The 25,088-nt window shown below is 42.0% G+C and overlaps 3 protein-coding genes across 3 annotated transcripts; 2 read left to right on the top strand and 1 right to left on the bottom strand.

Annotated features, from left to right (window-relative positions):
- The first annotated feature begins 8 nt into the window (after positions 1–8).
- LOC136426498 (dentin sialophosphoprotein-like) lies at positions 9–3,422 on the top strand. The gene is made up of 3 exons (XM_066415162.1): positions 9–150; positions 1,039–2,477; positions 2,839–3,422. Exons 2-3 carry the CDS (start codon positions 1,058–1,060, stop codon positions 3,420–3,422), a joined length of 2,004 nt encoding a protein of 667 aa, XP_066271259.1. The 5' UTR covers positions 9–150; positions 1,039–1,057.
- A 3,379-nt stretch (positions 3,423–6,801) lies between these two features.
- Positions 6,802–17,395, bottom strand: LOC136426577 (zinc finger protein 532-like). The gene is made up of 3 exons (XM_066415245.1): positions 17,268–17,395; positions 12,007–12,175; positions 6,802–11,186 (listed from the first exon to the last, which is right to left on the bottom strand). The coding sequence occupies exons 2-3, from the start codon at positions 12,151–12,153 to the stop codon at positions 7,431–7,433; spliced, it is 3,903 nt and encodes a 1,300-aa protein (XP_066271342.1). The 5' UTR covers positions 12,154–12,175; positions 17,268–17,395; the 3' UTR covers positions 6,802–7,430.
- A 35-nt stretch (positions 17,396–17,430) lies between these two features.
- LOC136426593 (bifunctional peptidase and (3S)-lysyl hydroxylase Jmjd7-like) lies at positions 17,431–25,075 on the top strand. The gene is made up of 7 exons (XM_066415266.1): positions 17,431–17,833; positions 18,414–18,565; positions 20,532–20,701; positions 20,883–21,034; positions 21,912–22,085; positions 22,884–23,001; positions 23,885–25,075. The coding sequence occupies exons 1-7, from the start codon at positions 17,547–17,549 to the stop codon at positions 24,047–24,049; spliced, it is 1,218 nt and encodes a 405-aa protein (XP_066271363.1). The 5' UTR covers positions 17,431–17,546; the 3' UTR covers positions 24,050–25,075.
- The last annotated feature ends 13 nt before the right edge of the window (positions 25,076–25,088 follow it).

The following is a 25,088-nucleotide window of genomic DNA, read 5'->3' as shown; positions in this document are numbered from 1 at the left end:
ACCTTTGACCTTTCCTAATCAAACAATGGTGGACTTGTCAGTCCGAAGTTTGTTTCCTGACTGCGAACATCGCCAAACTTTCACCTGAACGGCCTTTTCCCGCCAAATTTGCCCACCATATCAACAGTTCATAATCTCTACATTTCAGAGGTATGTTTTTCATTCCTCACAGTGTCATAGAAAGTGCAGGGGTCCTTCTGTTTTGATGATAATTCGACGTAAAAATTGGGACACAAAATATATTTGTCTGGTAGTTTCAGTGGGAGGGGTGTGATCGTTATACTGCAACCTGTTCCGGGTTGCGTCATCAAAGATGAAAAGACAAGTATTACAGGAAAGTGTTACAAATGTTTATCTGTTAGAAGAGGATTTTTTTCAACTACTGATCTTCCTTTGGAAATATCTTTATAAATTGTCTGATGAAAAATTTGCCTGTTTTTCCACTGAAATTGGTTTTAGTAAAAACTAGCTGATGACAGCAAAGGTTTAACAGTGCTATTTCCCACCTATCTCTATATACATAATAAGGTAGGGGAGCAGAAAATAGTCATTTTTGCAACATACTGCCTTTATATCTCGCGACAGTGGCTCATTGGCTCCTGCCAGCAGGATTTTAAATTTATCCAGGATTTGCAGACCTAATGCCAAGCAAAGGAAATACATGTGAAAAAACAAAAACTATGCAACAAAATTACATTGCATTTAATTCATGGACTAGTAATTAGAGTTAGACTGTTCTATAGTGCAGTCCTATGTCCTCCTCCAAGTTAAAGATTTTCAGTGGCTGAATATTACATGTAAAAAGTAACCATGTCTTCATTGAAGGTTTGAAAGATTAACAAAACGTCTGAATGTGTTTCTGTCAGAGGATCTGCTTTCCAAGTTAAAGGGGCGCAACACGCCTATCACCCTCTTTAGACAAAGCCCTGGGAGTACGAAGAATTACAGTACTTGTCATTTTTGAAACACAGATCGCAGATACTTATACATGTATATTATCGGTTGAAATGATTTCAAAAACATTTGTGTTTCCTTCAGTCAGAGCCAGGGCGTCTCCATGGATGACTCCCCCCGCCCCACTGGCAGCAGTTCCACTGCCCGCGAGGAGGAACGTCTCGAGAAGGTCCTCCGGGAGGGAACCTTCCGAGACTCCTTAGTACTCGCCAAGGTGATTGACACCCACCCATCAAGCGACAGCGACAGTGACGAATCAACTCCCGTTTCCAGTAGAGCTCGGTGCGACGTCAGTACAACCAACAGGCCACAGTGTCAGCCAAAGGACAACAGTGATAAACTGCAGCAAAGAAGTGCTGAAGAACCAAGCTTTTTGGGTTCTGGAGACGCGTCTAGTGAAGACAAGTTGAAGATGAGTGCCAAAGACAAGTCAGAAGGGGATGCTACAGCTGGGGATAGATGTACAGAAGACACTGTCAGACAGGATAAGCAAAAATCCAACAGGGGTCTGGATGTATCCGAATCTGAAGCCGCGACATCAGGGGAAGCAACCACAATGAAGAAAGACTCACAAGACGCAAAAGCTGAAAAAGCGGGAGTTTCAAAAGAAGGGTCTTCTCCTTCCAGTGGAGACAGAGAGTCGTCGGTTGGGTCGAGTTCGGAGTCGGGGTCAGATTCGGACCAGAACAGGAGTAACGACGGTGCTAACAGTGCAAGCACGGACGATCGTAACCAAGTCTTCATCACCATCGAGACGCCCCTCTTCGTAAGGAGCCACTACGTGTACCTACCGAAGAAAAAGAAGACAGAAGCTGGTGACAAGGATGACTCTGGTGATGGTCCCAGTTCCTCAAGCCCAGATGATCCTTCTGCAGGTAAGAAAGAAGAAGCAGGACCTTCAAAGAGGAAGTACTCGTCAGATTCTGAGTCAGAACCGGAAGGCAAGTCCCCTGGGACCAACAAACGACAAAAGACAGAATCAGAAGACACCCAAAGAGACTCCAGCGCTGTCTCTCAAGACTTGGTCAGAGATTCTGCTAAAGAAGAAAATATTGATGACAAAAAGGGCAGGAGTGAAACCAAGAAAGAAAATAAGGAAGACGTTATCAACAGACCTTCAGGTGAAATCAGCATGGAGAAACAGAAAGAAAAGGAATCACCAAAAGCAGCATCCTTAAAACGTCCCTTAGACGAGGACGACAGGGAGGAATCTCCAAAGAGGAGACGGCAATCCTTTGGTCCTGATGCAGGTCCTACAGTACAGGATGACGCTGCATGTAAGGAGTCTGAGACACCAATGTCAGACAGGACTGAAAAACCACAGTCTGGAGAAGGTGACGAGACAAGCTTAAGGCCAACACCTCAAGACGGAGGGAATACAGGGGACCAGGTGAGCCCCTCTCCTCGAAGACGCAGATCTTTCACCGAGAGATACTACGAAGATGCTCCCATCCTGCCTGCTCCACCTGCACCTGTCCCCCCAGCTGCAGCACCCACCACTGAAACAGGTGATTCTGCAGCAGGTGATTTATTTCTTAACCTTTAGCACCCTGAAGTTAGCCTGGGTGCCATCCTAGATTACTACTGGGGCTCCTGCGTTCGTTACCAAATTTTTTCAGGGTAGCAAAACCAGGAGCCCAGGTAGTAATCTAGGATGGCACCCAGGCAACACTGAAATAGCCGTTTGGCACCCAATTTCATATTGGTTACAGAGTTAGGCAGCAGGGAGAAGGTAAAAATTTTCCATTACAAAATGGGAGACAGAACAGGTGGTGATGATATTAAATCGCCACAACGAGCTGTCTCCCTGGCACAATGTACAAAGTCCATGAATAAACAATAGGATAAAAATATGTGCTTCTAACACTGATTTTACTTTTACAGGTGTTTCTAAAACTGAGAGTGCAGCTCCAACATCAGATACAGCAACCTCCACCACTAGTACTAGTACAAACGGCACCTCTGAGAAGAAGACCCCCAGCCCCCTCGGCCCTCCCTGGAACATGTACGACCCGCGAAACCCGGAGAGCTCTTCAATCCGCGGAACCAAGAAGGAGCGGTACAACCTGAGGATAGCGCAGGCCATGGTTGACAATGCCATCAACACGGTTTTACAGGAGCTCGGGTTTTCCCCGGGCAGCTCGCGACGGAAGAGAAGACGTCGCAGGGAGAGAGAGAGGCAGCAGGCGATGGAGGAGGCGGGCGTGTCGAGCGCTATCCGGTCGCAGGGGCTCTCCATGGGGGGGCACCACGGAGGCCGGACAACCACGACCTCCCCAGGGTGTCCCCACCACCGGCGCACGTCCGAGCTCAACGCGGGCGCAGGGCCGAGCTCCGCGAGTCTCCCTGTACCGGAAAACGAGGATGAGTTCGAGAGGTTGGCTGTCTCTGAAGCGATCAGCCAGGCTGGACTGTCTAAGTCAGAAGAGCCAAAAGATGGCTCAAAGGACAAAGACAGCAGTGCTTAAATGCTAACAGAAATAACTATAGAAATTGACAGATTGTCACTGAATTGTCAGCTAGGTTAAAAAAAAAAATCTGGTTGTGCAAAAGGACTGTTATCCAGTGACTTACCAACCTGATGAAATTATTCAGATGAAAAAAAAGAGTAATTCTTTCCAAATCCGATATCCAGTTGTTGACAGGCTTGACACTGGCAGCATTTTTTTCAAAATATGAAAGGCTAAGAATTGTAAATTACATTTGATAGAGGCTTATTGGAAGTAATTAAGTTTGCGACTCTAAGGGAAGCACCAGAAAGCAAGTTGTGGTGTTACTAGAACTGTGGACATTAAAAAAATCATATTACTAGTCAGATGGCAGTTGTGCAGATTACATGCACATAAAAGCACTTCAAAAATGTAAACCACAAAAAATGTTAACTTTAACCTGTCAAGAAGCCCAATTATCTTTTATCTCCAAACACTGTTGCACAAGATGTGAATGTATTCAATGCCTTTCTAGTTGCTGTTAAGAGCAAGGACATATTATAATGTCCTTGTTAAGAGTTATTAGAGACTGATCTCCAAAATAACATTTTGAAGCTCTGACTTTTTTTATACACTGTCTCAGAGGCAGTCTAAAAACTGAAGTAGACGTGTCATTGCCAGTGGACATTTCATTTTGCTCCAGTGTGCAAAATTAGTAGTAAATAAATTACATACATGTGTACTTAGTTTTTTTGGTGCAATTATTTTGCAGGAGAATTTAGATTTCAGTACTGGAAAGTCCTCTTGTGGAGTAATTGATTTGATGTGGAGATTGAATGTTTAATTTTGACTTCCGTTAACATTTGTGTACCCAAAACCCCTCCCTGTACTTGTTAGTAGATCATTTATGCTATGGTCAGGTTTAGAACCTTAAGAATGACCAGGTGTAAAAGTTCATGATCAAGGATATGTTCTGAACAGTTACAAATTTAAACACTTGATGTTAACTGTTGATACTTTGCATTATGTTTCATACACTGTAACTCTCTGATGTAAACAATTATATCAATCGAAGGCCTGGTTCTAAAAAAAGGATTGATTGTGTTGGTGATATCTGATAACAAATGTACAGATAAAAGCTTTGTATATAGTCTATTAAGTTGAAATCATGTACAAAATTTTAGATTATCCTGTATGATTGCATAATTGCACAAAGTAGTAGTTATAAAGCAACTGGATGGATTTTGGAAATGGTCAGATGTTTCAGGTAGCATCCGCTACCTTTCATAGGCTCTACCATCCTCCGCGGGTCGCTGGGAAAATAGTAGAAGTTGGCCAAAATAGAGTCAATTGTATGAAGGGAGTCGGCTACGGAGATAGGGTCCAATGCTACCCTCCATGGCCAAAGTCGCCCGGCAAATGTTCTCCCTATAGCCGGCGCGATTAGTCTGGTAGAGACTATACCTTTTATCAGTGACTGACTGTTTCAAAAATAATCTGGCCATTTCCAAAATCTATCCAGTTGCTTGAGTAACTGCTACCTGGATGTCTAATGTCATAAACTATTACTCCTGTTTGTGCTTTAGATCAGTTGACCATGTATGGGGGGGGGGGGGGACTAGTGTCTCTGCCCTCTCTTCAAAATAGGTTTGGACATTGTAGGTTGCGAAGAAAGTTTACATGTACAATGCACATGTAGTACTGGTTGTACACGGTTGTTGTTTACTTATTTCCTTCTCATGGCATTAATAAGTGCAAATTTAGCAGGATGATTCCATGAAAAGTGATGTCTGGAAGTAAAACTTGAAATCAAGTTTGACTTGTATAATCAATGTATTCACTCCATGTAATAACTGGATGTACCAAGGTACAAACTCCAAATAGAGAATATGGAAAGAGATTTGACAGATCAGGCTTCTTTGTACAAACCAATTTTTCGGAATGCCCCATTTCTTCACAGCTGTCAGAAAGCAGGAGCTATCACATTTGACTTAGTTTTTGGAGACAAGAAACACCTTTACAAGAGCCGACATTTTGGTGACCGTCTGTCACCTTCCTCAGGGTAATACTGACTTGTTATACTCCGCAATGCAGCTAGGTGTCTCTGCAGTATATAGTATTGTCAAATATACATACACCATGTATGTAGATATTGTCAAGCAAGAATAAGAAACTATCAACTGAAGAAGGTGACAGATGGTCACTGAAATGTTGGCCCTTGTAAATATGTGGTTGTGAATGAACTACATGTACTTTGTTATTGCAAGGAGGTTATCCTTGGTTATTGTCATCTACCAGCCGAATGAAATTATTCATGGTTGAAGGAAATATGTTTTTCATTTACACATGTATTTCCTTACACATGTATTTTCTTTCAATGCCGTAAATCTGGACTTCACTGCTGCATTAAAAGTTCTGATGAAACTACAGTCCTTATTGTGTGATCTTTCTTTGTAGTTATCAGTTAACAGAATGCCTGGCATTGAGGGCTCAAGGATAGGGCAAATCGTTTGTCAAGACAGCATAGCAACATGTTTACAAATAGTGCTGTGTATCTGAACTCAGTTCTGGAGGTTCAGGCTTATAAATCCGGACCTAAACCCATGGCATATGTGTGATAGAGATATTTTCGGTTACATATAAAACTGCATGTTGGCATTGATTTTACATGCAATTTGAAAACTATGCGTGCAAGATCATGTAGTCAGTAGTAAACACGAAAGTTTAGCAATGAACACAAAAAAAGGAAAATTTTACGATCTATGGAAGGTTTAAGACAGGTTAGAACAAAAAGGAGAATAGAAGAGAGATATTTTTCCAAGTCCGGACTTGTTTCCAGGCATGTAGTTTTTTTTTTACTTGAACCTAAACGTTTTTAAAAGTCCAGTTCAGGTCTAGGGTTTTGGTATGCAGCACTACTTACAAGCATGAAGAAACATAGGGTCAATCACTTCGGCCACATACTAAGAGAGTTAAGAAATTTTTGGTTTCCTTGTGTTTCTTTACAGTGCAATTTTTATTTCAATTTCTGCCAAATGGTGCTTATCTGAGGAGGTGAAGTCTGCTATCTCTGACTTCTTCATTCAACTCCAAACACTGGCTCTATGTTTGGTGAAAGTATTGCCTGAAACTAAAGAGGATGACACTCAGGCTAGAACAATGGGCACTATGATTATAATGAAAGCTCTGTTGGTAGTAATCATAATACAATGATCCTGAAGAAGGCGACAGTGGTCGTCGAAAATTCGATCCGTGAATACCTAATAGTGTTGGAAGAAAGTTTAGCATTGTATTAATGGGCACTATGATTGACAACAACTTTCCATTTCCATAGGTTTATAAATTCAGTGTGGTAAAAAAAAATCCCTCAAAAATGTAGAATCTATCTCTTGTCCATAATCAGTCGTGCCAGTTGGAATAATATTGAACAAGCTTTATTAGAGGATTTCACCTTTTTTTGTCACAAAATATGATATAGGACCTACGCTGGAAGAAAAGTTGACTCAATTATCAGGCAGTGTACTGAAGTACTCTCCGCTAATCTCTGCTAACTCCAAATCATTGATAAAACTAAGGAAAAATAGTTCTATATTTGTCCATCATTACAATGTAACATTTCAAAACAGTTGATGAATATAAAACAGAAATTTCAAAAATTACACCTTTCTAATTAATGTATCTGAATTGAGAACATTCATTAGCTTTTAACAGGCATGTACAAAATCTAGTTAAACCATATATAGTCAGGTCACACTTTATAAATGTGAATTAACAGAATACAACTCAGTAACATATCTATCAGTTGCATATGGTTAAGACCCTACAACCTAAATCTGATCAGAATACTTACAAATCTAAGAATACTTTTCTTTTTTTCTTTGCAAAAAAATACTGCACCTAGGCAATACTGTAATGAAACATTATGTACATGTACATTGTACGTAACAAATATACACAACAGAAAATATTGCTAATAGAAATAGACTGGGTTCTCATAATCTTAGTGAAGACTTTATTATCTATCTGGTTGCTGGAATTTTCGATGAACTAGTCATTTGAACTTGACCTCTTGGATCGAATGAAGGCCATGCCGTGGGTTCTCATGTGTGTCTTAAGCGCAGAGTCGGAATCGAACCTTTTGAAGCACACACTACACTCGTTGTGCGGATTCGCTAAACCGTTCACGCCGCCATCTTGTTGGGAGTTGGCCTTTTCTGCGTAAGCAACCATTTCCGACAGAACGCTGGTTAGCTCGTCCTGGTCGCGGTACTCGTGTTGGACGAACAGGTGGTTCCGTAACGCTTCCTCGGAGCGAAAGCTTGTGGAACATTCCATGCACTGCATGGAGGTGTGGTTCAGTCTGTGCTGTGGGAAGTGCTGTAGAAACTCCTCCTTCACTTCAGTAGTGAACTCGCACTTGGCGCACTGGAATCCCATTTTTGCTCGTTTCGGTCTCTTCGCCGTTCCGCCCTGCTGACCGCCGTTTCTCCTTCGCTTCTCGTTTCCCGTCGAAGCCTCTTGGTCTGGCGAAACGGGCTGCTTCGGATCCGGCATCTGAGTAAAGTCGATGTCCTCGCTAGCGATGCCGTGGAAGGAGACGATGTGTTTCTCGAGCATGATGCGTTTGCTGTACGACATGGGTTTCTCTTTGCAGTGCCAGCAGCGGTACACGCGCTTGATCCCCTGGTGGTTGATCCGGACATGCCGCTTCATGCTGTGTAGGCTTTCAAACGTGCGGTTACACATCGTACAGGGGTACTTCTTAGGCATGCCGTGCTCCTTTGCCATGTGTGCATGCAACAGGTTCAACTTTACAAAGGACGTTTTGCATTCAGAGCAGTTGTGGACCGTGGCGGTACCCTTCGTATGGGTCTGTAGATGCTCCGCTAACAGTTCTTGACTTGAGAGCTGTCTTCCGCACTCAAGACACGAGAAGACGCCTTGCTTCTCGTGAAATTTCATGTGCTTGACCAGGTTGCCTTCAGTCTTAGCGACGTACGAACACAGACTGCACTGGTGTTTCTTGCCGCTTCTGTCGTTGTTTACTGAATTGTTGTCTCCTTGCTGCACGCATTTGTGATCGAGTAGAAGCTGTGCCGACACGAACTTCTGGTGGCACTGGGTGCACGTGTGGGCTGTGAGGTTAGAGTAAGCGCTGTGCGCCGACTTCTTGTGGCTCTCCATGTCGATCAGGGAGGGGAACGACGCTTTGCACAGATCGCAGAGGACAATGCTATCTGACATGTCGACCACATGACCCGTCTGCATGTGCTGTAGAAACGTTTCTCTGGGATCAAATGACTTGTGGCACTCAAGACAGCGGAAGTGGCTGACGATGTGGTTACTCTTGTCGTTAATGTGCGTATCTAAATGGCTGGAAAGCAGAGTAGTTTGTGTGAAGACCGTGTCGCACAACGGACACTTGTAGATGGACCGGTACCCGGCCACTTGGTTTCCGTGTGTGTTCAGTATATGGACCCTAATGTTGGGGATGGCTTTGAACGCCATCGGGCAGATGGGGCACTTGAAGAACTGTTCGGCATGCGCGCTCTGCACGTGAGCTTTCAGGAGGTTTACGTGGTCGTACACCGCCGCGCAGTGCGTGCACTTGTAACCTTTTGCGCGTGCGTAATGGTGGCACGCTGTGCGAAGATGTTTTAGAAACGCGCTCCGCCCACCCTTCTCCCATTTCCCGCATTCAGGACACGTGTAGGGGGCGAGGTTCTTGTGAATGCGCTGGTGGGCCCACAGCATGCACTTGTTGGGGAAGAAAACTCCGCACAGCGAACACAACGAGGGAGACTTCAGGTCAGACGTGTTCCTCTGGAAGTGGATCTCCAGCGAGCTAACGCTGTTGACGATGATGCGGCACTCGGTGCACGACATGGCCCCGGGCTGCGAACCCATGACCAGTTGTTGCAGGCTCGGTGAGGGTCTAGTTTGAGACGAAGAGACAGAGCTGGTAACGGCCGTCTGAACTGTGGCTCTTTGAACGGTGGAGGTGCTAGCACTGGAGACAATAGTCTGCCCTATAGAGGTGTGGACATCTGGTGGCGCACTTGGATTTGGCTGTCCCAAGTTCATCAGTTCCTTCAGCAACGGTGTGACGATGGCCGAGGCCAAGTTCATCTTCTTCCCGCGGTTCATGTGTAGTCGGGAGTGTGACAGGAGTGCACACTTGTTCTGGAAGAGCATGCTCTTCATGCAGATGTTACAGTTGATGGTGATCATGATGCTGCGACGCTGCATGTGGTGGAGGAGGCTGGTGTACAGGAGAAAGGTGTCCCCGCACTCCATACACTTGTGCCCGTTCTTCGGGACCGAGAAGTTGTACTTGGCGGGGACGTTCAGGTTTGGGTTGTACGTCGAGACGGGGTTCGGCTTGTTGAGTATGGAAGCAATGCCGAGATTGGTCACCGTGTGGACGGTGGTCCCGCTGGGAGCGGTCCGAACGGACGCGTTGTTCGCGGGAGTCAACACCTGGGTGACCACCCTGTTGCTGAGTTGACCCGGGGACTGGACGGTTGCAGGACTGGACACGACGGAAGTTTTTGCCGCCGTGGCTTGTGCTACGTGCAGCTGGCCCATGGCAGCGCTGGTCAGAGTCCTGACTATAGGAACAACGCTGCCGCTACTACTCGTCGAGCTAGGAATGATGGACTGTTTCGGAACCGATTGAGCGGTCATGATGGTCCCTTGGGAAGTTCTCAGGGTGGTGATTCGGACCTTGGGAATCGAACCCTGGCCTGCTGAAGCGGCCTCGCTCTCCTTTTTGTCCTTATCTGCCTGTCTCATGAGTTCCTTAAGCTGCATGGCAGCAATGGAGTTCTGGTTACCTACAGAGACACTCTTAGCTGGCTGCTTGTCCCTTTCAGGCTCGTCAGCGAAGTCGTCCTCAAATTCACAGTCGTCTTCGAATGTGAACTTTAGGTTCTGTTTACGAGGTCTCGTGTTGTAAGGCTTGTTAGTACTAGTAGTTTTGGCGTCGTCGACTTGATCCTTTGCCTTGGTAGCTGATGGCTCAGGCTTATTGGCTGGCTTGGGGGCAATTTTCTTCACTGTGGGTAGTGTCGAAATACTTGTCTTTTCTTCAGAGTTGAGAAGATTTTTTAATTTACTGTCTCCACTGGTTCTAGCTTTAGTCTGGCTGTTGGTTACATGTTGTAGTTCTGGTGCTGAGACTTTCGTTTCAGAGCTTTTCAAATCACTTTTTGGTGGAAGCGGTTCGACTTTTTCTTCATCTCTAATAATGGAAGTAACAAGTTTTTCTATTCTAGAACTGGAAGTTTCTATGCTTGAACTTTTAGTAGAAGTCTTTTCTATGTCTGATTCTGGCTTTAAATCTACTTTCGTCTTGGGAATGGTTGGAATCTTCTTGGTACTAGCTACTTCTTCTTGAGGACTTGCTGATCTGGACTTTTCTTCAGATTTGAGACTATCTAAACCAGTCTCTGATTGGTTGGTTAGTTCATCTAACAATGATTCTGATTGGTTCTGCTTGAGGACAGGCAAGTGATGTGATTGGTCAAGAGGGAAATCAGGAACTGGCTCCTTTTTAATGGCTACAGAGGGCACATCAGAGTCAGGCTCTGGTTTGACGGTTGGTATATGGTACGGCTGCTCTGATTGGATGCTGAGGGCGTCGGCCGTTGCTTCTGGTTGGTTGGTAGGAAGGTCAAAGATCGGCTCCAGTGGACTGGGCATGCGATCGGGGCTGGCGTCGGTGCGGATTTCTGGAACGATGTCGCGTGTTCGCTGCAGCTGGGGCATCGGCTTGACTGGAGTGGTCAGAGCTCCTCCGTCCTGGTTGTGAAAAGGGAATAGAATAAATAAACTATACAGTTACATACTTTCAAATCTGCGATAGAATACTGTTAGATAAGCGGCTAAAGATTTAAGTTGCTCAATTTTACCTGTGGTTAACCTCGGCAGTCAATGTGTACAACTCAATCCTGTTTGCATGATGTTATGTCTGACATTCACTGTTTTGTTCTACTGAATTAGTTCGAAACATCCTGACCAATGTGACCACACTTTTTTAGGTATGTGCAGGCCTTTATAATCTATTTTGGTGGGGTGGCTATTTCACAACTGAACAGATAGTAAAATTGGGAGTTAAAATTTGTGAATGGGAATAGTGACCCAAATTTATTTCTTTTCAAAATGGGAAAAACACGACAGGCTATTCCGAGAAGTAACAAATAAAATTGGCATGGCCTAAGACAAAAAAAATACAAAACAGAAAAGATCTGTTCTTAATCCACGGAATTTGTGGACCAGTCAAATATTTGATTTCTCAGCGATCACAGCCTATAGTGGAAATTTCTTTTTTAAAGGGGATGTAAGTAAACACTAACAAATGAACTGTACCATGCCAAATTTTTGTGCCTTGAGTCGTAATCGACTGTAGACTAATTAAAGCAGGGAGCAGAATGCCCTGACCTGACTTCAATTAGAGGCTATAAAAGGAAGTGCGATACCACTCTTTGTCATTCTGATGAAGACTTTTGAATAAAAGGTCGAAACCGGTAAATCGTTGTGTCTCAGCCGTCATCCTTGTAACGCCCATTCAACTACGACTGAAGACTAAATGACAGAGAAGCAAACATCACAAAAGACATACCGGGGTGAGGTTGTCCCCTCTTGACCCCTCCACGGGGGCCTCTTGGTCCGTCCCGTGCTCGAATGCGTCTTTCCCCTCCGTCATGTCGGGGATGTCGAACGCCGCCAACAGGTCGTCGAAGTCTGGGGTCTTCACGTCTGTTGCCATGGTGATGGAAGGTTTTGTTTCTCTGTGGCAAAAGAGAAGAAACATTGAAGATTATAAGCCACACCTCGAGCATGTTCACATTTATCGAAAAGAGTAGGGGTCCTTCCTGGCATGACTAATTCAAAAGTTTTAAACCTACAGTTTCAATCTCATAGTCATAAATTATGAAAAAAGTGTAACAAAAAAAAAACAGTCATGTAAAGAATGTCATAAATTTCAAGCCCGGAAGTGTAAAAAATGTCATAAATTTCAAGCCCGGAAGCAAAGCTAGTTTGATTTTTTTTTTCAAATGAGTTCTTTTTCTGGTACCAATTATTGTGACTCATTTCCTTTTGTGGAAAGCTTTTGCTGGCTGTGTTCCCAGAAACCTAGTCTATGGTTTAGTTTTCATGAATAACACAGATGTTATATGTACACCCTTACATTTTCTAAACATGACCTCATTTCTTTCTTCCCAACATCCCAACCTCAATCAGACACCTGTACATTTTTAGGGAGGGTCTACATGTACATGGGGGGTCTTAAAAATGCTTTATGCAAATGTTTTGCCACCCATGAAATTACACAACTTTCACTACAAATTATGGGGATTAAAATAGCTAATTACACTTTATGGAAAATGGGCATGCAAGTCCCCTATTTGGAACCAGCAAGAGGTATATCTTCCAGTTATTATGTGATTTCACTACAGTTCCCATGTATGTGTCTAGCACTTAAGTAGTACTGTCTATGCATTATTCATAAAAGTTAACTACAGTGTATCATGCTTGTATGTGAAGTAATACAATGCAACTTAACAATCTTATGAAGCTATTCTGAGTATCATAGCTATAGATTGCTGTAATGACTTTTACGTAATTTGTATGTTTTACGTTTGTATGTTTTATGTCCAGGAAGATTAGCTGCTTACAAATCTTGTATGTTAGATAATGGACTTAATAAACATCCGAAGATTGCATCACTTTTTGTCCAAGGAGAACTCTAAAAGGAAAAACGCTGTCAAGAGGCCAAAGTGAGTGACTAAACCTGGCCAACTTCCAAAAGCTGTGTTGAAACTGAACGCTGCTGGAATTCTAAAACAGCTGCATTGCTTGGTTACAGGACCTCCACCAGGCCCTCTACGGGCATATGAATCGTAGAATTAGGCAGAAAAAGGAATAATTAGCCAGTAGAGTCAGTCTATGGTGAAGATCACATTTCGCCCGCCTAACGGAGCCTGCAAACGAAACCCTGGCAAATATTCTCCCTATAGCCGACGTAGTTAGTCTGGTAGAGACTATGGTTAGGGGACCTCCACCAGACCCTCTTCGGACGTATGGATCGTAGAATTAGGCAGAAAAAGGAATAATTAGCCAGTAGTCCACGGTGAAGATCACATTTCGCCCTCGTAACGGAGCCTGCAAACGAAACCCTGGCAAATATTCTCCCTAGCTATAGCCGGCGTAGTTAATAGTCTACTAGCTAGAGACTATGGTTAGGGGACCTCCACTACTGATTTTGCTATAGTAGCTTGTGGGGGACCATTTGGAAAACCCCCTGAAGGCTTGTTAGTCGTTTTCTCACTAAATTTTGCAAATTGGCTGTAACTATCCAACAGGGAGAATGTTGAACCATTTTGATGAAGAAATGAGAAAATAATCAACATTGATTCAAATTGACGGAAAATTTGAGTTTTGGTTGTTCAATTCTTTGTTGGGAAAATTATGCCATATGCACCGACGAAAATCTATATTTAGGTACAAACCAAGCTTAAACTAAGCGGTAAAACAATAATGAAGGATAAAACACAGGTAAGAAATCAATGTTTATTACCTTAACATTAAGATAAAATTCAACAACAGAAATGCACACTTTCAAGCCTGGCTCTGTTTTGTAAGTAAACACTTTGAGTTACTTCAAGTGAAAACTGTAACCTACATTTTGATCTGTAAGTGTAACCTACATTTTGTACATACTTGCACAGGCCAACCCACAGCACAGTCATCTCAAGCAAATATCTCTTTAGCTAAATGTATCTAATTCTAAAGAAAAGTTAGAATGTGGATAAAAAGTTTAAGCCATAAGGTTGTAATGTTATAAGCTTCATCCAGAATTCCAGATATGAAAACAAGCCTACACACACAAATGTGTAGGAATATGGCTTTACTTGTATGGACAATTAATTGGTAATGATGTTTTTAAACCAGGTGTGCTTGTTTTGTTGGTTCCTAGGACCTTCTTGGAAAGCAGTGCTCAGGCACAAAGACAACATGAACTGTGGCTATTGAAATACATGTACATCAGAAATAATACAAAAAATATAAATATCATAAAGTCAGATTGTGTTTTGTCTCCAGTCTTTCTGTACTTATCAGTGTCCATGTCCATGAAAAAAATGTAGTCTGAGTTTTGAGAGTAAAAAATTATACTCTCCACATAAAATTGAACTTGAGTGACTATTTTTTGCGTACCTATACTCTCCATTTTTCCTGTCTTTGTATCTTAATATGCTTCCATAGAACACAATGGCATTGTCTGTGCACTGTAAAATAGTAGGTTTTGAAATACCTTTTCATTGCCATGGCTTTAGTTTAACATAGCTCACTGGGAGATTAGGTTGAAAATATAGGCCAGCGCTATAGTAGCTGCAGAGATTCTAATCTGACATATATACAGTCATCCACCATTTCAAAATACAATTTAAGCCTACACCACCTAACCTTCAGTAAATAAACTTATCAATAAAATAAAATCAGTTGCTTTGACCAGAATCTGTTTGATCAAGAAGGCTGGATAACCATTTCATTGTTTATAAACAGATTTAACCCCCTGATTTTGGGTTAACCTTTGAAAAGTGTTCCTTATCCAAGGAGGTTCCATTCGACTTCCATGCCTTATCCAACGTTTTTACAAACAGCTCAGACAAGCCAGAGCCTCATGGTGATCACATGACCTACTGGATCATGCAGCACACTGCTGCCAACCAACCGCCCGCCATTTTGTCTGACCTCTATCTGACCCCACAGGGTTCTTTCCGCAAATTTACTGCAAAAACAAGTCCTCTTCCACCCCTTTAGGTGATCACAAATGATAACTGGGTTAAACACAACAATAAGGTAATGAAGTGATGTGGTAAGAAAGCCATGCACGGCTTATAGGGAGGTAATTATGCGAGAGACTGGGAGAGACTACACGTGGGTCACATGATCTTCAGCTGTGACGCAAGGCAAACAGGGGAAGCCATTTTGTCTGACCCAAACCCCTAAGATGGGCCCCACTCTGGGTATAGAAAGGGAACAAGACTTGAATAAGGTTACAAAGGAGAATCAAATCTACAAAATATGAAATCTAACAACATCATACTAACTAATTAAACATTAACAGTCAGCTAGATAATTGTCACATCTTATTCTAAAATGAACATACAACATGGTCCTTAGTAGTTTTACTGGTTGGTTTTACCAAGGAGGTTAACCTCCTTACCAAGAACATTATAATTTATATAGACTGAGGTCCTTGAGTGGATCAATTGCAAGAGGGTTTAAAAACTGGTCAAGATGAGTCACTATATCCAGTCGGGAATTGATTTTCATTTCCAATCAGGATCTACATACCTTTACTGACTGAAAAACAATTGGCAATTACAATTCATGTGTAGGTATGTAGTCATTTACATTTGAAAGGACAAAATATGCTTGGTATGACAAGATGCCAATTTTTCTTTTTCACTAGCTGGACTAGTCCAAAATGGCTTTTCAGTGCGAGAAGGCATTTAAACACTGATCATGAGTATCTAAGAAACATTGCATTGGGTGATTATACATTTCTACAACTTACAATTCAGCATGGATTATGATCCCATGGCGTGTGGCTTCACAACTTAATAGTTTGGTTAATTGTGAATCAACAGTATTTTTATGGAACAATTTGGTCAGTGTGACTGCTGCTTGTGTTTTGTTTATCTCAATAAAATGAAGTTATGTGAAGGAAACCACATGCCTTATGCGACTCATGGCTATATGTAAATATCATCATGGGTGTCATTGGAGAGCAGTGGAGATTGGAATTGAATTTATACTCTGCAGGTGCATTTAAAGATTTGTTATCTACCAATAGGTATTTCTATCTTAAGTCAGACTTGAAATCTAACATCCATCTAGCAAGGTTTCTGCAGCAGTCTGAAAGCGTATGCAAATGTGAGATGTTTCCTTCTTTCCTTAAATCAATGTCTTGAAGTTGAATGAGAAAGCAAACCTTACCTCTAAAGAGTAACTATGAAGAAATTAAATGGTTGTCACTGAGATCTAATATTGAATTATGTTTATATACCATTTAATAGCAATCAGGTTCCCATTATTTAACCCCTATTTAATAAGGTTTAAGTTAAGAGCACAAGATGTGGGTGTGACAGTTGATGATGGATTTTGATAAAGTATATTGTTGCTAATATGGTGGTATTTTCAAATAATAAAATAAGGTCATTTGCAAAATAATGTGACAGCATTAATTTTACATCAGAATTCTGACATAAAAAAGCATGGTGACAGTATGGAAGTGCAGCACCCCTGCAACTTGAATTAGGAATCCCCTGATTGTCAAGGTCAGAAATTATCACTGACACAAGATTAGCCATCCTGACAAGCAGAATATTAGCTAGTTATCTTAAGTCTTGGGTAAAACGATGCAACATTAACTAACGGTAATTCCTGGCAAGTCGTCAGTTGGTTGAGACGGTGCAGTAGTTGATTCCTCTGTAGAAACAAATTGCCTTGGTTAGTTTGTGGGTTGGAGAGAAAATCCTGGCTGTCGTGACCACAGCAAATGCCGTCATCTGTGATGAGCCAAGCGTGCTCATTATTTCCACTGCAAGCTGCACCGATGTCGAAGAAAGGTCCGCTCTCTGAAATCTCGCATCGCAAACCGCCAGGACTCTGTGACGAAGGAAAAACGGTTCACCCCTCAGACTGAGGAAGACTTCTAGTCAGGTGCATGTAGTGGAGGCATCATGGGGGAACCATATTTTCATGGCTGCCACCACAGGGGCATGCATAAATTAACATCATCACATGTCACAGGAATGGTGTCATTTCCCACCATTTCTGTCAGGATTCTGTGCCTAAGGTACAAGGACTTACCTAAAGATGTGTTGGAGAAGACTTGAGCCGTGATTTAGATAATTAAGGAGCCCATTTTGGGGGTAAGAATGTGTGGAGGTCCCGCCAGTTGCAGACAGCAGCCGCCGGTCACGTGATGCCCACTCCGCAAGGTTACCTCCTTCCCAGAAGCCACCTCGTCACGCGGAAGAAGATTGGCAGCAAAATCAAACGACAGGTTGTCTGACGGGGTTTTTACGTCAGCGGAGCATCATTTTTCCTCAGAAACAACAACTCTTGACAGAAAAGATTGTCACAAACATGGAAGAAAGCTATTGGAAACTTGTTCTGGTGATTTGCGTCGGGCTAACTCTTGTACCGAGCCATTCGGGCGAGTCCGTCGGTGGAGGAGGCAGCACGCCGCCGCATGGCCACTTACAGCCCATCGGCAACCAGCTGCCTCCCGTCGGGATGGTGGAAGTCTTGCAAGACGTTCCCCACCCGAGAGACTTCTACCATAAGTACGTGAAGCCGGGGAAGCCCGTGGTCTTCAAAGATGCCGCGAAGAAGACGGCAGCCTTCAAGCTGTGGACAGACGAGTACCTGAGGTGATTTGAAGGGGGAGGGGGGCAATCTTATCCAGTTGCTTGAGTAATTATTTTTGGCGTATCTTATTACCTGGATGTATAACCTTCATCAACGAATCTTAGAATTTTTGACAGACAGCTCCTAAATTATACATATGATACAAGATGCTCTAATTATTACATTGATAGATTGACAAAGGCATCTATTAGTTGTCATTCCAAATTATGTGACAAATGTAACTACTTGTTAGTAACGTAAGTTCAACATGGAAAAGTCAAGAAGAAATGCCTGTTCTTTTGTTCCTTTCCCAACAAACAGCATATACATTTGCATGATAGTACAATGTATGATAATAAGGTCTTTTGACCTGTGGCCAATTACAGTCATTATGTCATTACAGTAATTTATTGGTAACGTTATATTATATGCATTACAAATTATATGATACAGGCTCATTACAGGCATCATCCACTGGTCAGCAATGTGATGAAAATGATGTACACAACTTTTGTACATTAATCAAAAGCTGCAAAACGTTAAAGCATATTGGCAGAAAATTTGGCAAAACATTATGTTTCAATAATTCCCTTGGTTTTCCAGTGCACAGTATGGTGACGTAAAGGTGGATGTCGAAGAGGGGAAGAAGGAGAATCGTTCCTGGCCTGCCTACGTGTTGTCCTTCCGAGAGTTCCTCAGCACCTACAAGAACAGGGACATCTACCTGGTGGAGAGCATCGAACCTCCAATGAGAGGTACCACGCAAGTTCGACAGCATGATTAGAAATAGATATAGTACAATGCTAAACTTTTTCTTCAAACAATGTGGCATGCACGGATCCGACCACTGTCGCCTTTTTCAGGATCAATAATGACCAATCACTTCCGAACCGTGAACATAAACTCACAAAAGTTACAGACACATGACCTTATTGACACATGCCTTTACACCAACACAGATGAGCTTCCATATGATTAGAAATAGATTTATGTTTCTTAATTTTTCATTTCATATTTACTCCTACACCTCCCTTGGGTTTTTCTTTTAATCAAGATCAATTTTCACAATTTGTACTTTTTTCTACCGTGATTCAGTGTGAATTGATTGTTTTAAATTTAATTACCCACAAAGATTGCTTCTTGCTTAGCCCATGCCCATCCTACAAAATTCAGATTTTCTCTCATTTTCCACTCCTTTGATTTCATTTCCTTCTAGATCAGCAGTTTTAACTTTATGCACTGAGTTTGTGAAATATTCCTTTGCTTCTTGCTCCAACAAATGAAGTACAAAGATGCTGCAATGATGACTCGCCAGTGTGCACTTCACTTGACTTGGTATCACCTTGCTGTACCATGCCCAGGTGTGGGAAACAGGTGTTGACCAAGGTGTGAAAAGGAATCTTCTCACTGAGCAGCAGTGGACAAAAAGTCCATCTATCTACTTTTTTGTTAACCTCTGTATTTATTTATTCATCTAGTAATATTAATTGTATATAGTCCAGTCTCTGTTTTCTTTTACCAAGGTAGTGTCCACACCCATACCCAAGTTCAGTCAGGACTCAAGATACTGACTGAAAAAAAATTGTCAAAAGAGATTACAGGAACAATTTGAACAGGTTGCTGGCTAAAAGAATGCAGGCTCCGTAAAGAAATCTGAGATTAAAACAGAAATGAAATATCTGAAGGGCAGTCAACGTTCTAGGAAAATGTTCTAGCTCAGTTCAGGGATAAGTTGATGACAACTTATTAAAAAATTGCCCTCGTTTAACAACTGACACCATTTCTAGTGGAATGCATGTTGAAAGAGAAAAAAAAACAGATTCCAACACTACCTTCTTTCTCAGAAGCAAGGTTGCTTATTAACAATGGGCCAGGCACAAGATGACAATGCTAAAACATGATTCTACTTCATTAATACCACTTATACATAATTTTTGGTAGTACGAAGGCTCTGTGGATTAAACTGCATTCCAACACAACAAACAAGTCTCGAAATTTTGAGCAGTCCACCTTTGTCAGCTTCAAATGATGTAATTTTTTCTTTCACCAAGGTGAGATTATGTTGTTAAAGAACCTGCTATGTGGGGGCTTCCAAGACAGGCTAATGGACGCCATCATGTGGTTTAGCAGTGGCGGAACCAAGTCTGTCCTACATACGGACGCTGCCGACAATTTGAACTGCCTCCTGGAAGGGTTCAAAGAGTTGTATATGGTTGATAAAGTAAGGAAAATCTAACTCCTTGCTTTGCATGAGACCGCCATGGGCCATATTATGGATGCCTTCCCATGCTGGGAAAATGGAGAACTCAGGGTAACGTATGGGGCAAGTCAAATCTTGATTACCATGGCAACCAAAGACAATATGCAGCACACAAGTTGTCATGATTGTAACGTGTCATTTGGTAGAAGCCATTCTGAATCAAAGTTGAACAACTGCAAATTTCCAACACAAAAATTGGACTTACCCAAATTTTGGACTGACCAGTTCCAGTCTTTGTCAAGGATTGCCACATTCCTTGATGAAAAAAAAATAAAAAATCATAAAGACTGGAGCTGATCAGTTGAAACTTTGTCCAATTTTTGTGTGTGGCAATTGAATTACAGTTAAACTTTGATTGGTAATGTATTACTTGCCCCTGGCCTTTTAACCCTTGCTTCCATTTTCCAAATATGGCCTATATAAGAATCGCAAGTATAATGCATGTGCTTTTCTTATATTAGGCGAGTTTATGTTGCTGAGGAATATGCTGTGTGGAGGGTTTCTGGACTATCTGCAGGATGCGGTTATGTGGTTTAGCAGCGGTGGCACCAAGTCTGTTCTGCACTTCGACGCTGTCGACAACATAAACTGTCTCTTCGAGGGATCCAAGGAGTTGTTTATGGTTGATAAAGTGAGGAAATATCTAGAGCTGCTTCAGTAGGTGAAGAGACTTTGCTTTCGGTCTTAAGGTTGACTTGCAAGTGTTGTACAAAGAGCTGGTATTCTTCCTGTAAGATTTTCCACATAGAATTTCTTGTCTAGGATGAGTTCTCCAAAGTCACACAAATATAATCTTGTTTTTGTATTTGCAGAAAGAACACAAGCATATTGACATCGACCATGAAGGATCTTTCAGCGGAGTTGATGTGGAAAAAGTTGATCTCCACAAATATCCAGGTCTGAAAGACGTTCCCTGGTACAATGCTACCATGGAGGCTGGAGACTGTCTCTTTATACCGTACAAGTGAGTTATTTATCATTTTCCTTAACCCTTAAACTGCTGGAGTTTCAGCTCAGTACATGCACTCAACATGAGTGTTAGGGTTTCCAGGCCCTCTTCTATCTATATATCAGCCATTGGCCGGGACTATACAAGTACCTCTAAGAATAGGGAGTACTACGTTGATGAAGGTTAGACATCCAGGTAATACAATAATCATGCCCAAAATAGTTACTCATTGACAAGCAACTGGCTAAAATATTTTTTTCTTCAAAATATTATCCAGTTGCTGATGCTTGAGTAACTATTTTTGGTGAATACTGCTTTTAATTCACTAGTTTATTGTTCCTTCCACCCAGGTATTACTACAGTACAGATGAGATTCTTACCTAATGAATTTCACTTTTTGGAAGGTAACAGTTACTCAAGCAACTGGATAGATTTTGAAAACGGTCAGATATTTCAGGTAGCATCCACTACGATTCGTCAGTAACACTAAATAAGATCTTTAGATCGGCAGGTTTTTAACCACAAACTACGTGTAGGTAGTGGATTCTACCTGAAATGTCTGACAGTTTCCAGAAACTATTCAGTTGCTTGAGTATCTCTTACCTTGTGAATCTTACTGGTATTACCTGCATGTCTAACCCTCGTCACTAAGTTTCACCTTTGGTTTGTTCTGTACAGATGTGCTCCCCCCCCACACACACTGTCCACTGTTTTTTTTTTCCTCATACCAGACACTGGGACAGCATGTATATTGATTGACATGCAAAGCTATAAGGTAGTCTGATTGGTCCCCCCCCCACCTAATCTTTGGGCGCCCTATCTATAAATCCTAGCTAATAACCTGGGTGAATTTATTAAACTAATTTCACCTTTGATTGTTTGTTCTACACAGATGGTTCCACCACGTGAGATCGACAGCGTCCGATCGGAAGAGGAACATGGCCGTGAACATCTGGTTTGCTCATCTTTACAGGTTCGATGAGGAGGACTGCAGTAGGAGGGGCGACCTGCCCGACTTCGAACCCCTCAGTAAATACGAGTTCACGGCAACCGCAGAGCAGATAAGGTGAGGCTAAAAACGCTTTGACAACATCTTGTGATTTGTTTATTTTATTGATCAAAGATGCCACAAATTGTTCCTTAAAAGGTAAAAAGTAGTCCCGTAGCCTGTTTGAGGCCGTAGCGGCAGTAGGTTACTAATCTCCGTAAACTAGGAATTGAACCAGTAACCTTTCTCAGTATCTTTGTATGGGCAACAATATGTGAGCAGTGTATTGTCAGAGCAATTAAGGTGAGGGTAAAAAGTTTTGCAGGGATGTCCCTGTAGCTCAACTGATAGCAGCCTCAGAGCTGAGCTCCTGGATTCAATTAGTTGCTAACTGGGATAGCCTGTGTTTACACAAGCTCTCGGCCGATGGGGGATGGCGGTCACAGGACCGGCTGGCCACTAGGAGCGCGATTCGTCAGGCTTCTAACTGGGAGACCCCGGTTCAATTCCTGGGACAGGACATGTTTATTTTTGGAGTTGCACCTGGCTTTCAGAAGGGATGTAAAATGGGGGTCCTGTGTTCTATGAATTGTTTCTGTCAGCTTGCGATGACATTTTTAGCCTCTTTCTACTTACAAATACAGTAACCATCAAGTCAAAATAGCATGCTCCAATGCCAGTATTACTGTATTTTTGTTCGGGCCACAATATGTATAATAAGTTGAGGAGATCTCTCAGTTAGAAAACATTAGAGATCACACTTTTCTGATAATTGTCCAAAGGTGACTAGCCATTAGTAGTAGCATCATGGCATTTGGCAATATTTTGAGATTGTACAAAATTAGTGAAATATAATGTCTCATCTTTTTCTCTCAGGTCCATGTTGTTGGAGGCCTTTGAACTTGAAGAGAAAGACTCTATCAGTACGGAGGACTTGGAAACCTTGTCATTCGACGGTGCTCCTTTTGAAGTTGACATGGGCTATAAACTAGATGTGAGTTTGGTTGTCACTCATTTTTCTTTTCTCTCTCAGTCACTCATGCATACAGTCACTCCTTTCATCACTCTCTCTCTCACCCACAAACTCTCACTCACTCACTCACTCACTCATTCACTCACTCACTCACTCAAAAGCTCACTCACTCTCTCTCACTCCCACTCACTCACTCAAAAGCTCACACTCAATCTCTCACTCAAAAGCTTACCCACTCCTTTCATTGCTATTACTCTCACTCGCTCACTCACTCACTCATCCACTCACTCTCACTCACTCACTCAAAAGCTCTCACTCAAAAGCTCACCCACTCCTTTCATTGCTATTACTCTCACTCACTCTCATCCACTCTCTCTCACTCACTCACTCACTCACTCACTCTCATCAACTCTCACTCACTCACACACAAACTCACCCACTCAATTCCTCTCACAAACTCATTCACTCTCATTCAAAGTCAGCATCAGTTAGCCATATGTGTCCTTAAAGTTAAACTGGAAAATTTCATATTCCTAGGAGGGATATGTATTTACTTACTTACTTTACTTTACTCCCGCTCGACCAAACTTGATTACTTAACTCCCGCTTGAACCTAACTTGAAAGCTTTCTCCACTCCACCCTATCTTCCATCAGGGACTGGATTTCCTTCACTTCAGTAAGGTTAGTGTCGGCTCTTAGTGTATCGATGAAGGTGCCTTTTGGTCTTCCACGGCTTCTTTTGCGGGTTCCCGTAACACTAGTCTGGAGGCTATGATATCAGGATGTCTGATGCAATGAGCAGCTAATTTCCGCAGCATCTAAGTATGTATTTAGTATGATCCATATGTGTAGATTGTTTTAAAGAAAAGTGTCACTAACCTACACATCTTGACAAACTTACAGATATTTGAAACCCTGGACATTAACAAAGACTTTGTGGTGACCGTGGATGAGGTTTACCAGGTGCCCACAGAACACCTCGTGGAACTTTTCCCCGACTTTTCCCCAGACGGACCAAATGATGATGAGGAGGATGAAGAGGAGCCTCACGGACATGACGAGTTTTAAGATTTATTGTGACAGTATTCTGCCAATATGTCAGATCTGACTGAGGGACCATGGAGTTTTTATATCATTATTGTAGGGGTAGAGGAGTATTTTGTACAGGTGTATAGTATACAGGTGTAAAAAGATGAGGTTTAAAAATTTCTAACGTTCTCCTGGGACTATGTCAGAATAGCAATTTTTTCTTCTTCAATTCTATTAAGCTGAGAATTGCAAAGAGCTCTTTCCAGACAGACTGTTGTCTCCAGATATACCTGGTATGTAGTCTCCTTTGCAGACTTCTTTGGCGTTTATTTTGGGAGTGGCAGTGCTAGCGCTGATTCACGATTTTGTACATAAGACAAGTTCTCTATCTACTGCTGGGGGAGAGCTATACCATAATAAACGCTGTATTCCTAGAAGTTTGCAAAGGAGGCTACTTAGTACCCGGGATGCCATGTTTTGAGATGCTGCTTTAAAAAACTATTTTTGTACTCAAGCATGTGCTTTCAAATCTGCTGGGAGTGTGACTTATTTGGAAAATTAACAGATAATTTATGGTGTAAATAGTAATAGTGAGAGAATATGGCAAAGTGCAATTTTACATGATAGAATTGATAACTTAAACATTTCATTTTGCGGAAATATCCAATCTTTCTATTATGCAACATTGGGATAGGGATGTACATTTTTAGGTAGCTTGACGTAAAGGTGTACAGGTTGAAGATCTAAAATTATGTATTAACAGTTTGATGACATAAAATCAACTACACTTGTATTCAGTAAAATTGAATGATTTTTTGATCCAGATCTATGGAAGACAGTTAATTGCATTGAAATATGTATTTCTTTTGAATGCATACATGCCCTGCTGGTACATATATTTTTAAGCTTAAAAGTAGCAGTTACCTTGCACAAGCTTGTAAGCTGTTTTAGAAATATTATGTTATTGCTAACAAAGACTTCTTTCCAGTAATTTTGTTTTCATAAATTAAGATTGCCAATACAAATGGTACTGGAGCTGAAAATAAACTCAGAAATAAATCTAAATTTTAGTGTGACT

Source organism: Branchiostoma lanceolatum, chromosome 2, assembly GCF_035083965.1.
Source record: "Branchiostoma lanceolatum isolate klBraLanc5 chromosome 2, klBraLanc5.hap2, whole genome shotgun sequence".
NCBI classification, from domain to species: domain Eukaryota; kingdom Metazoa; phylum Chordata; class Leptocardii; order Amphioxiformes; family Branchiostomatidae; genus Branchiostoma; species Branchiostoma lanceolatum.
This window is presented reverse-complemented; position numbering and strand designations above follow the sequence as displayed.

Bases quoted from the DNA above. Each gene is read 5' to 3' on its own strand.
- LOC136426498 (XM_066415162.1), top strand. From the start codon at position 1,058: ATGGATGACTCCCCCCGCCCCACTGGCAGCAGTTCCACTGCCCGCGAG. The intron at 2,478-2,838 runs GTGATTTATTTC...TTACTTTTACAG, and splicing joins AACAGGTGATTCTGCAGCAG to GTGTTTCTAAAACTGAGAGT.
- LOC136426577 (XM_066415245.1), bottom strand. From the start codon at position 12,153: ATGGCAACAGACGTGAAGACCCCAGACTTCGACGACCTGTTGGCGGCG. The intron at 11,187-12,006 runs GTATGTCTTTTG...TTTCACAACCAG, and splicing joins GAGGGGACAACCTCACCCCG to GACGGAGGAGCTCTGACCAC.
- LOC136426593 (XM_066415266.1), top strand. From the start codon at position 17,547: ATGGAAGAAAGCTATTGGAAACTTGTTCTGGTGATTTGCGTCGGGCTA. The intron at 22,086-22,883 runs GTGAGGCTAAAA...TTTTTCTCTCAG, and splicing joins GCAACCGCAGAGCAGATAAG to GTCCATGTTGTTGGAGGCCT. The intron at 23,002-23,884 runs GTGAGTTTGGTT...ACAAACTTACAG, and splicing joins ACATGGGCTATAAACTAGAT to ATATTTGAAACCCTGGACAT.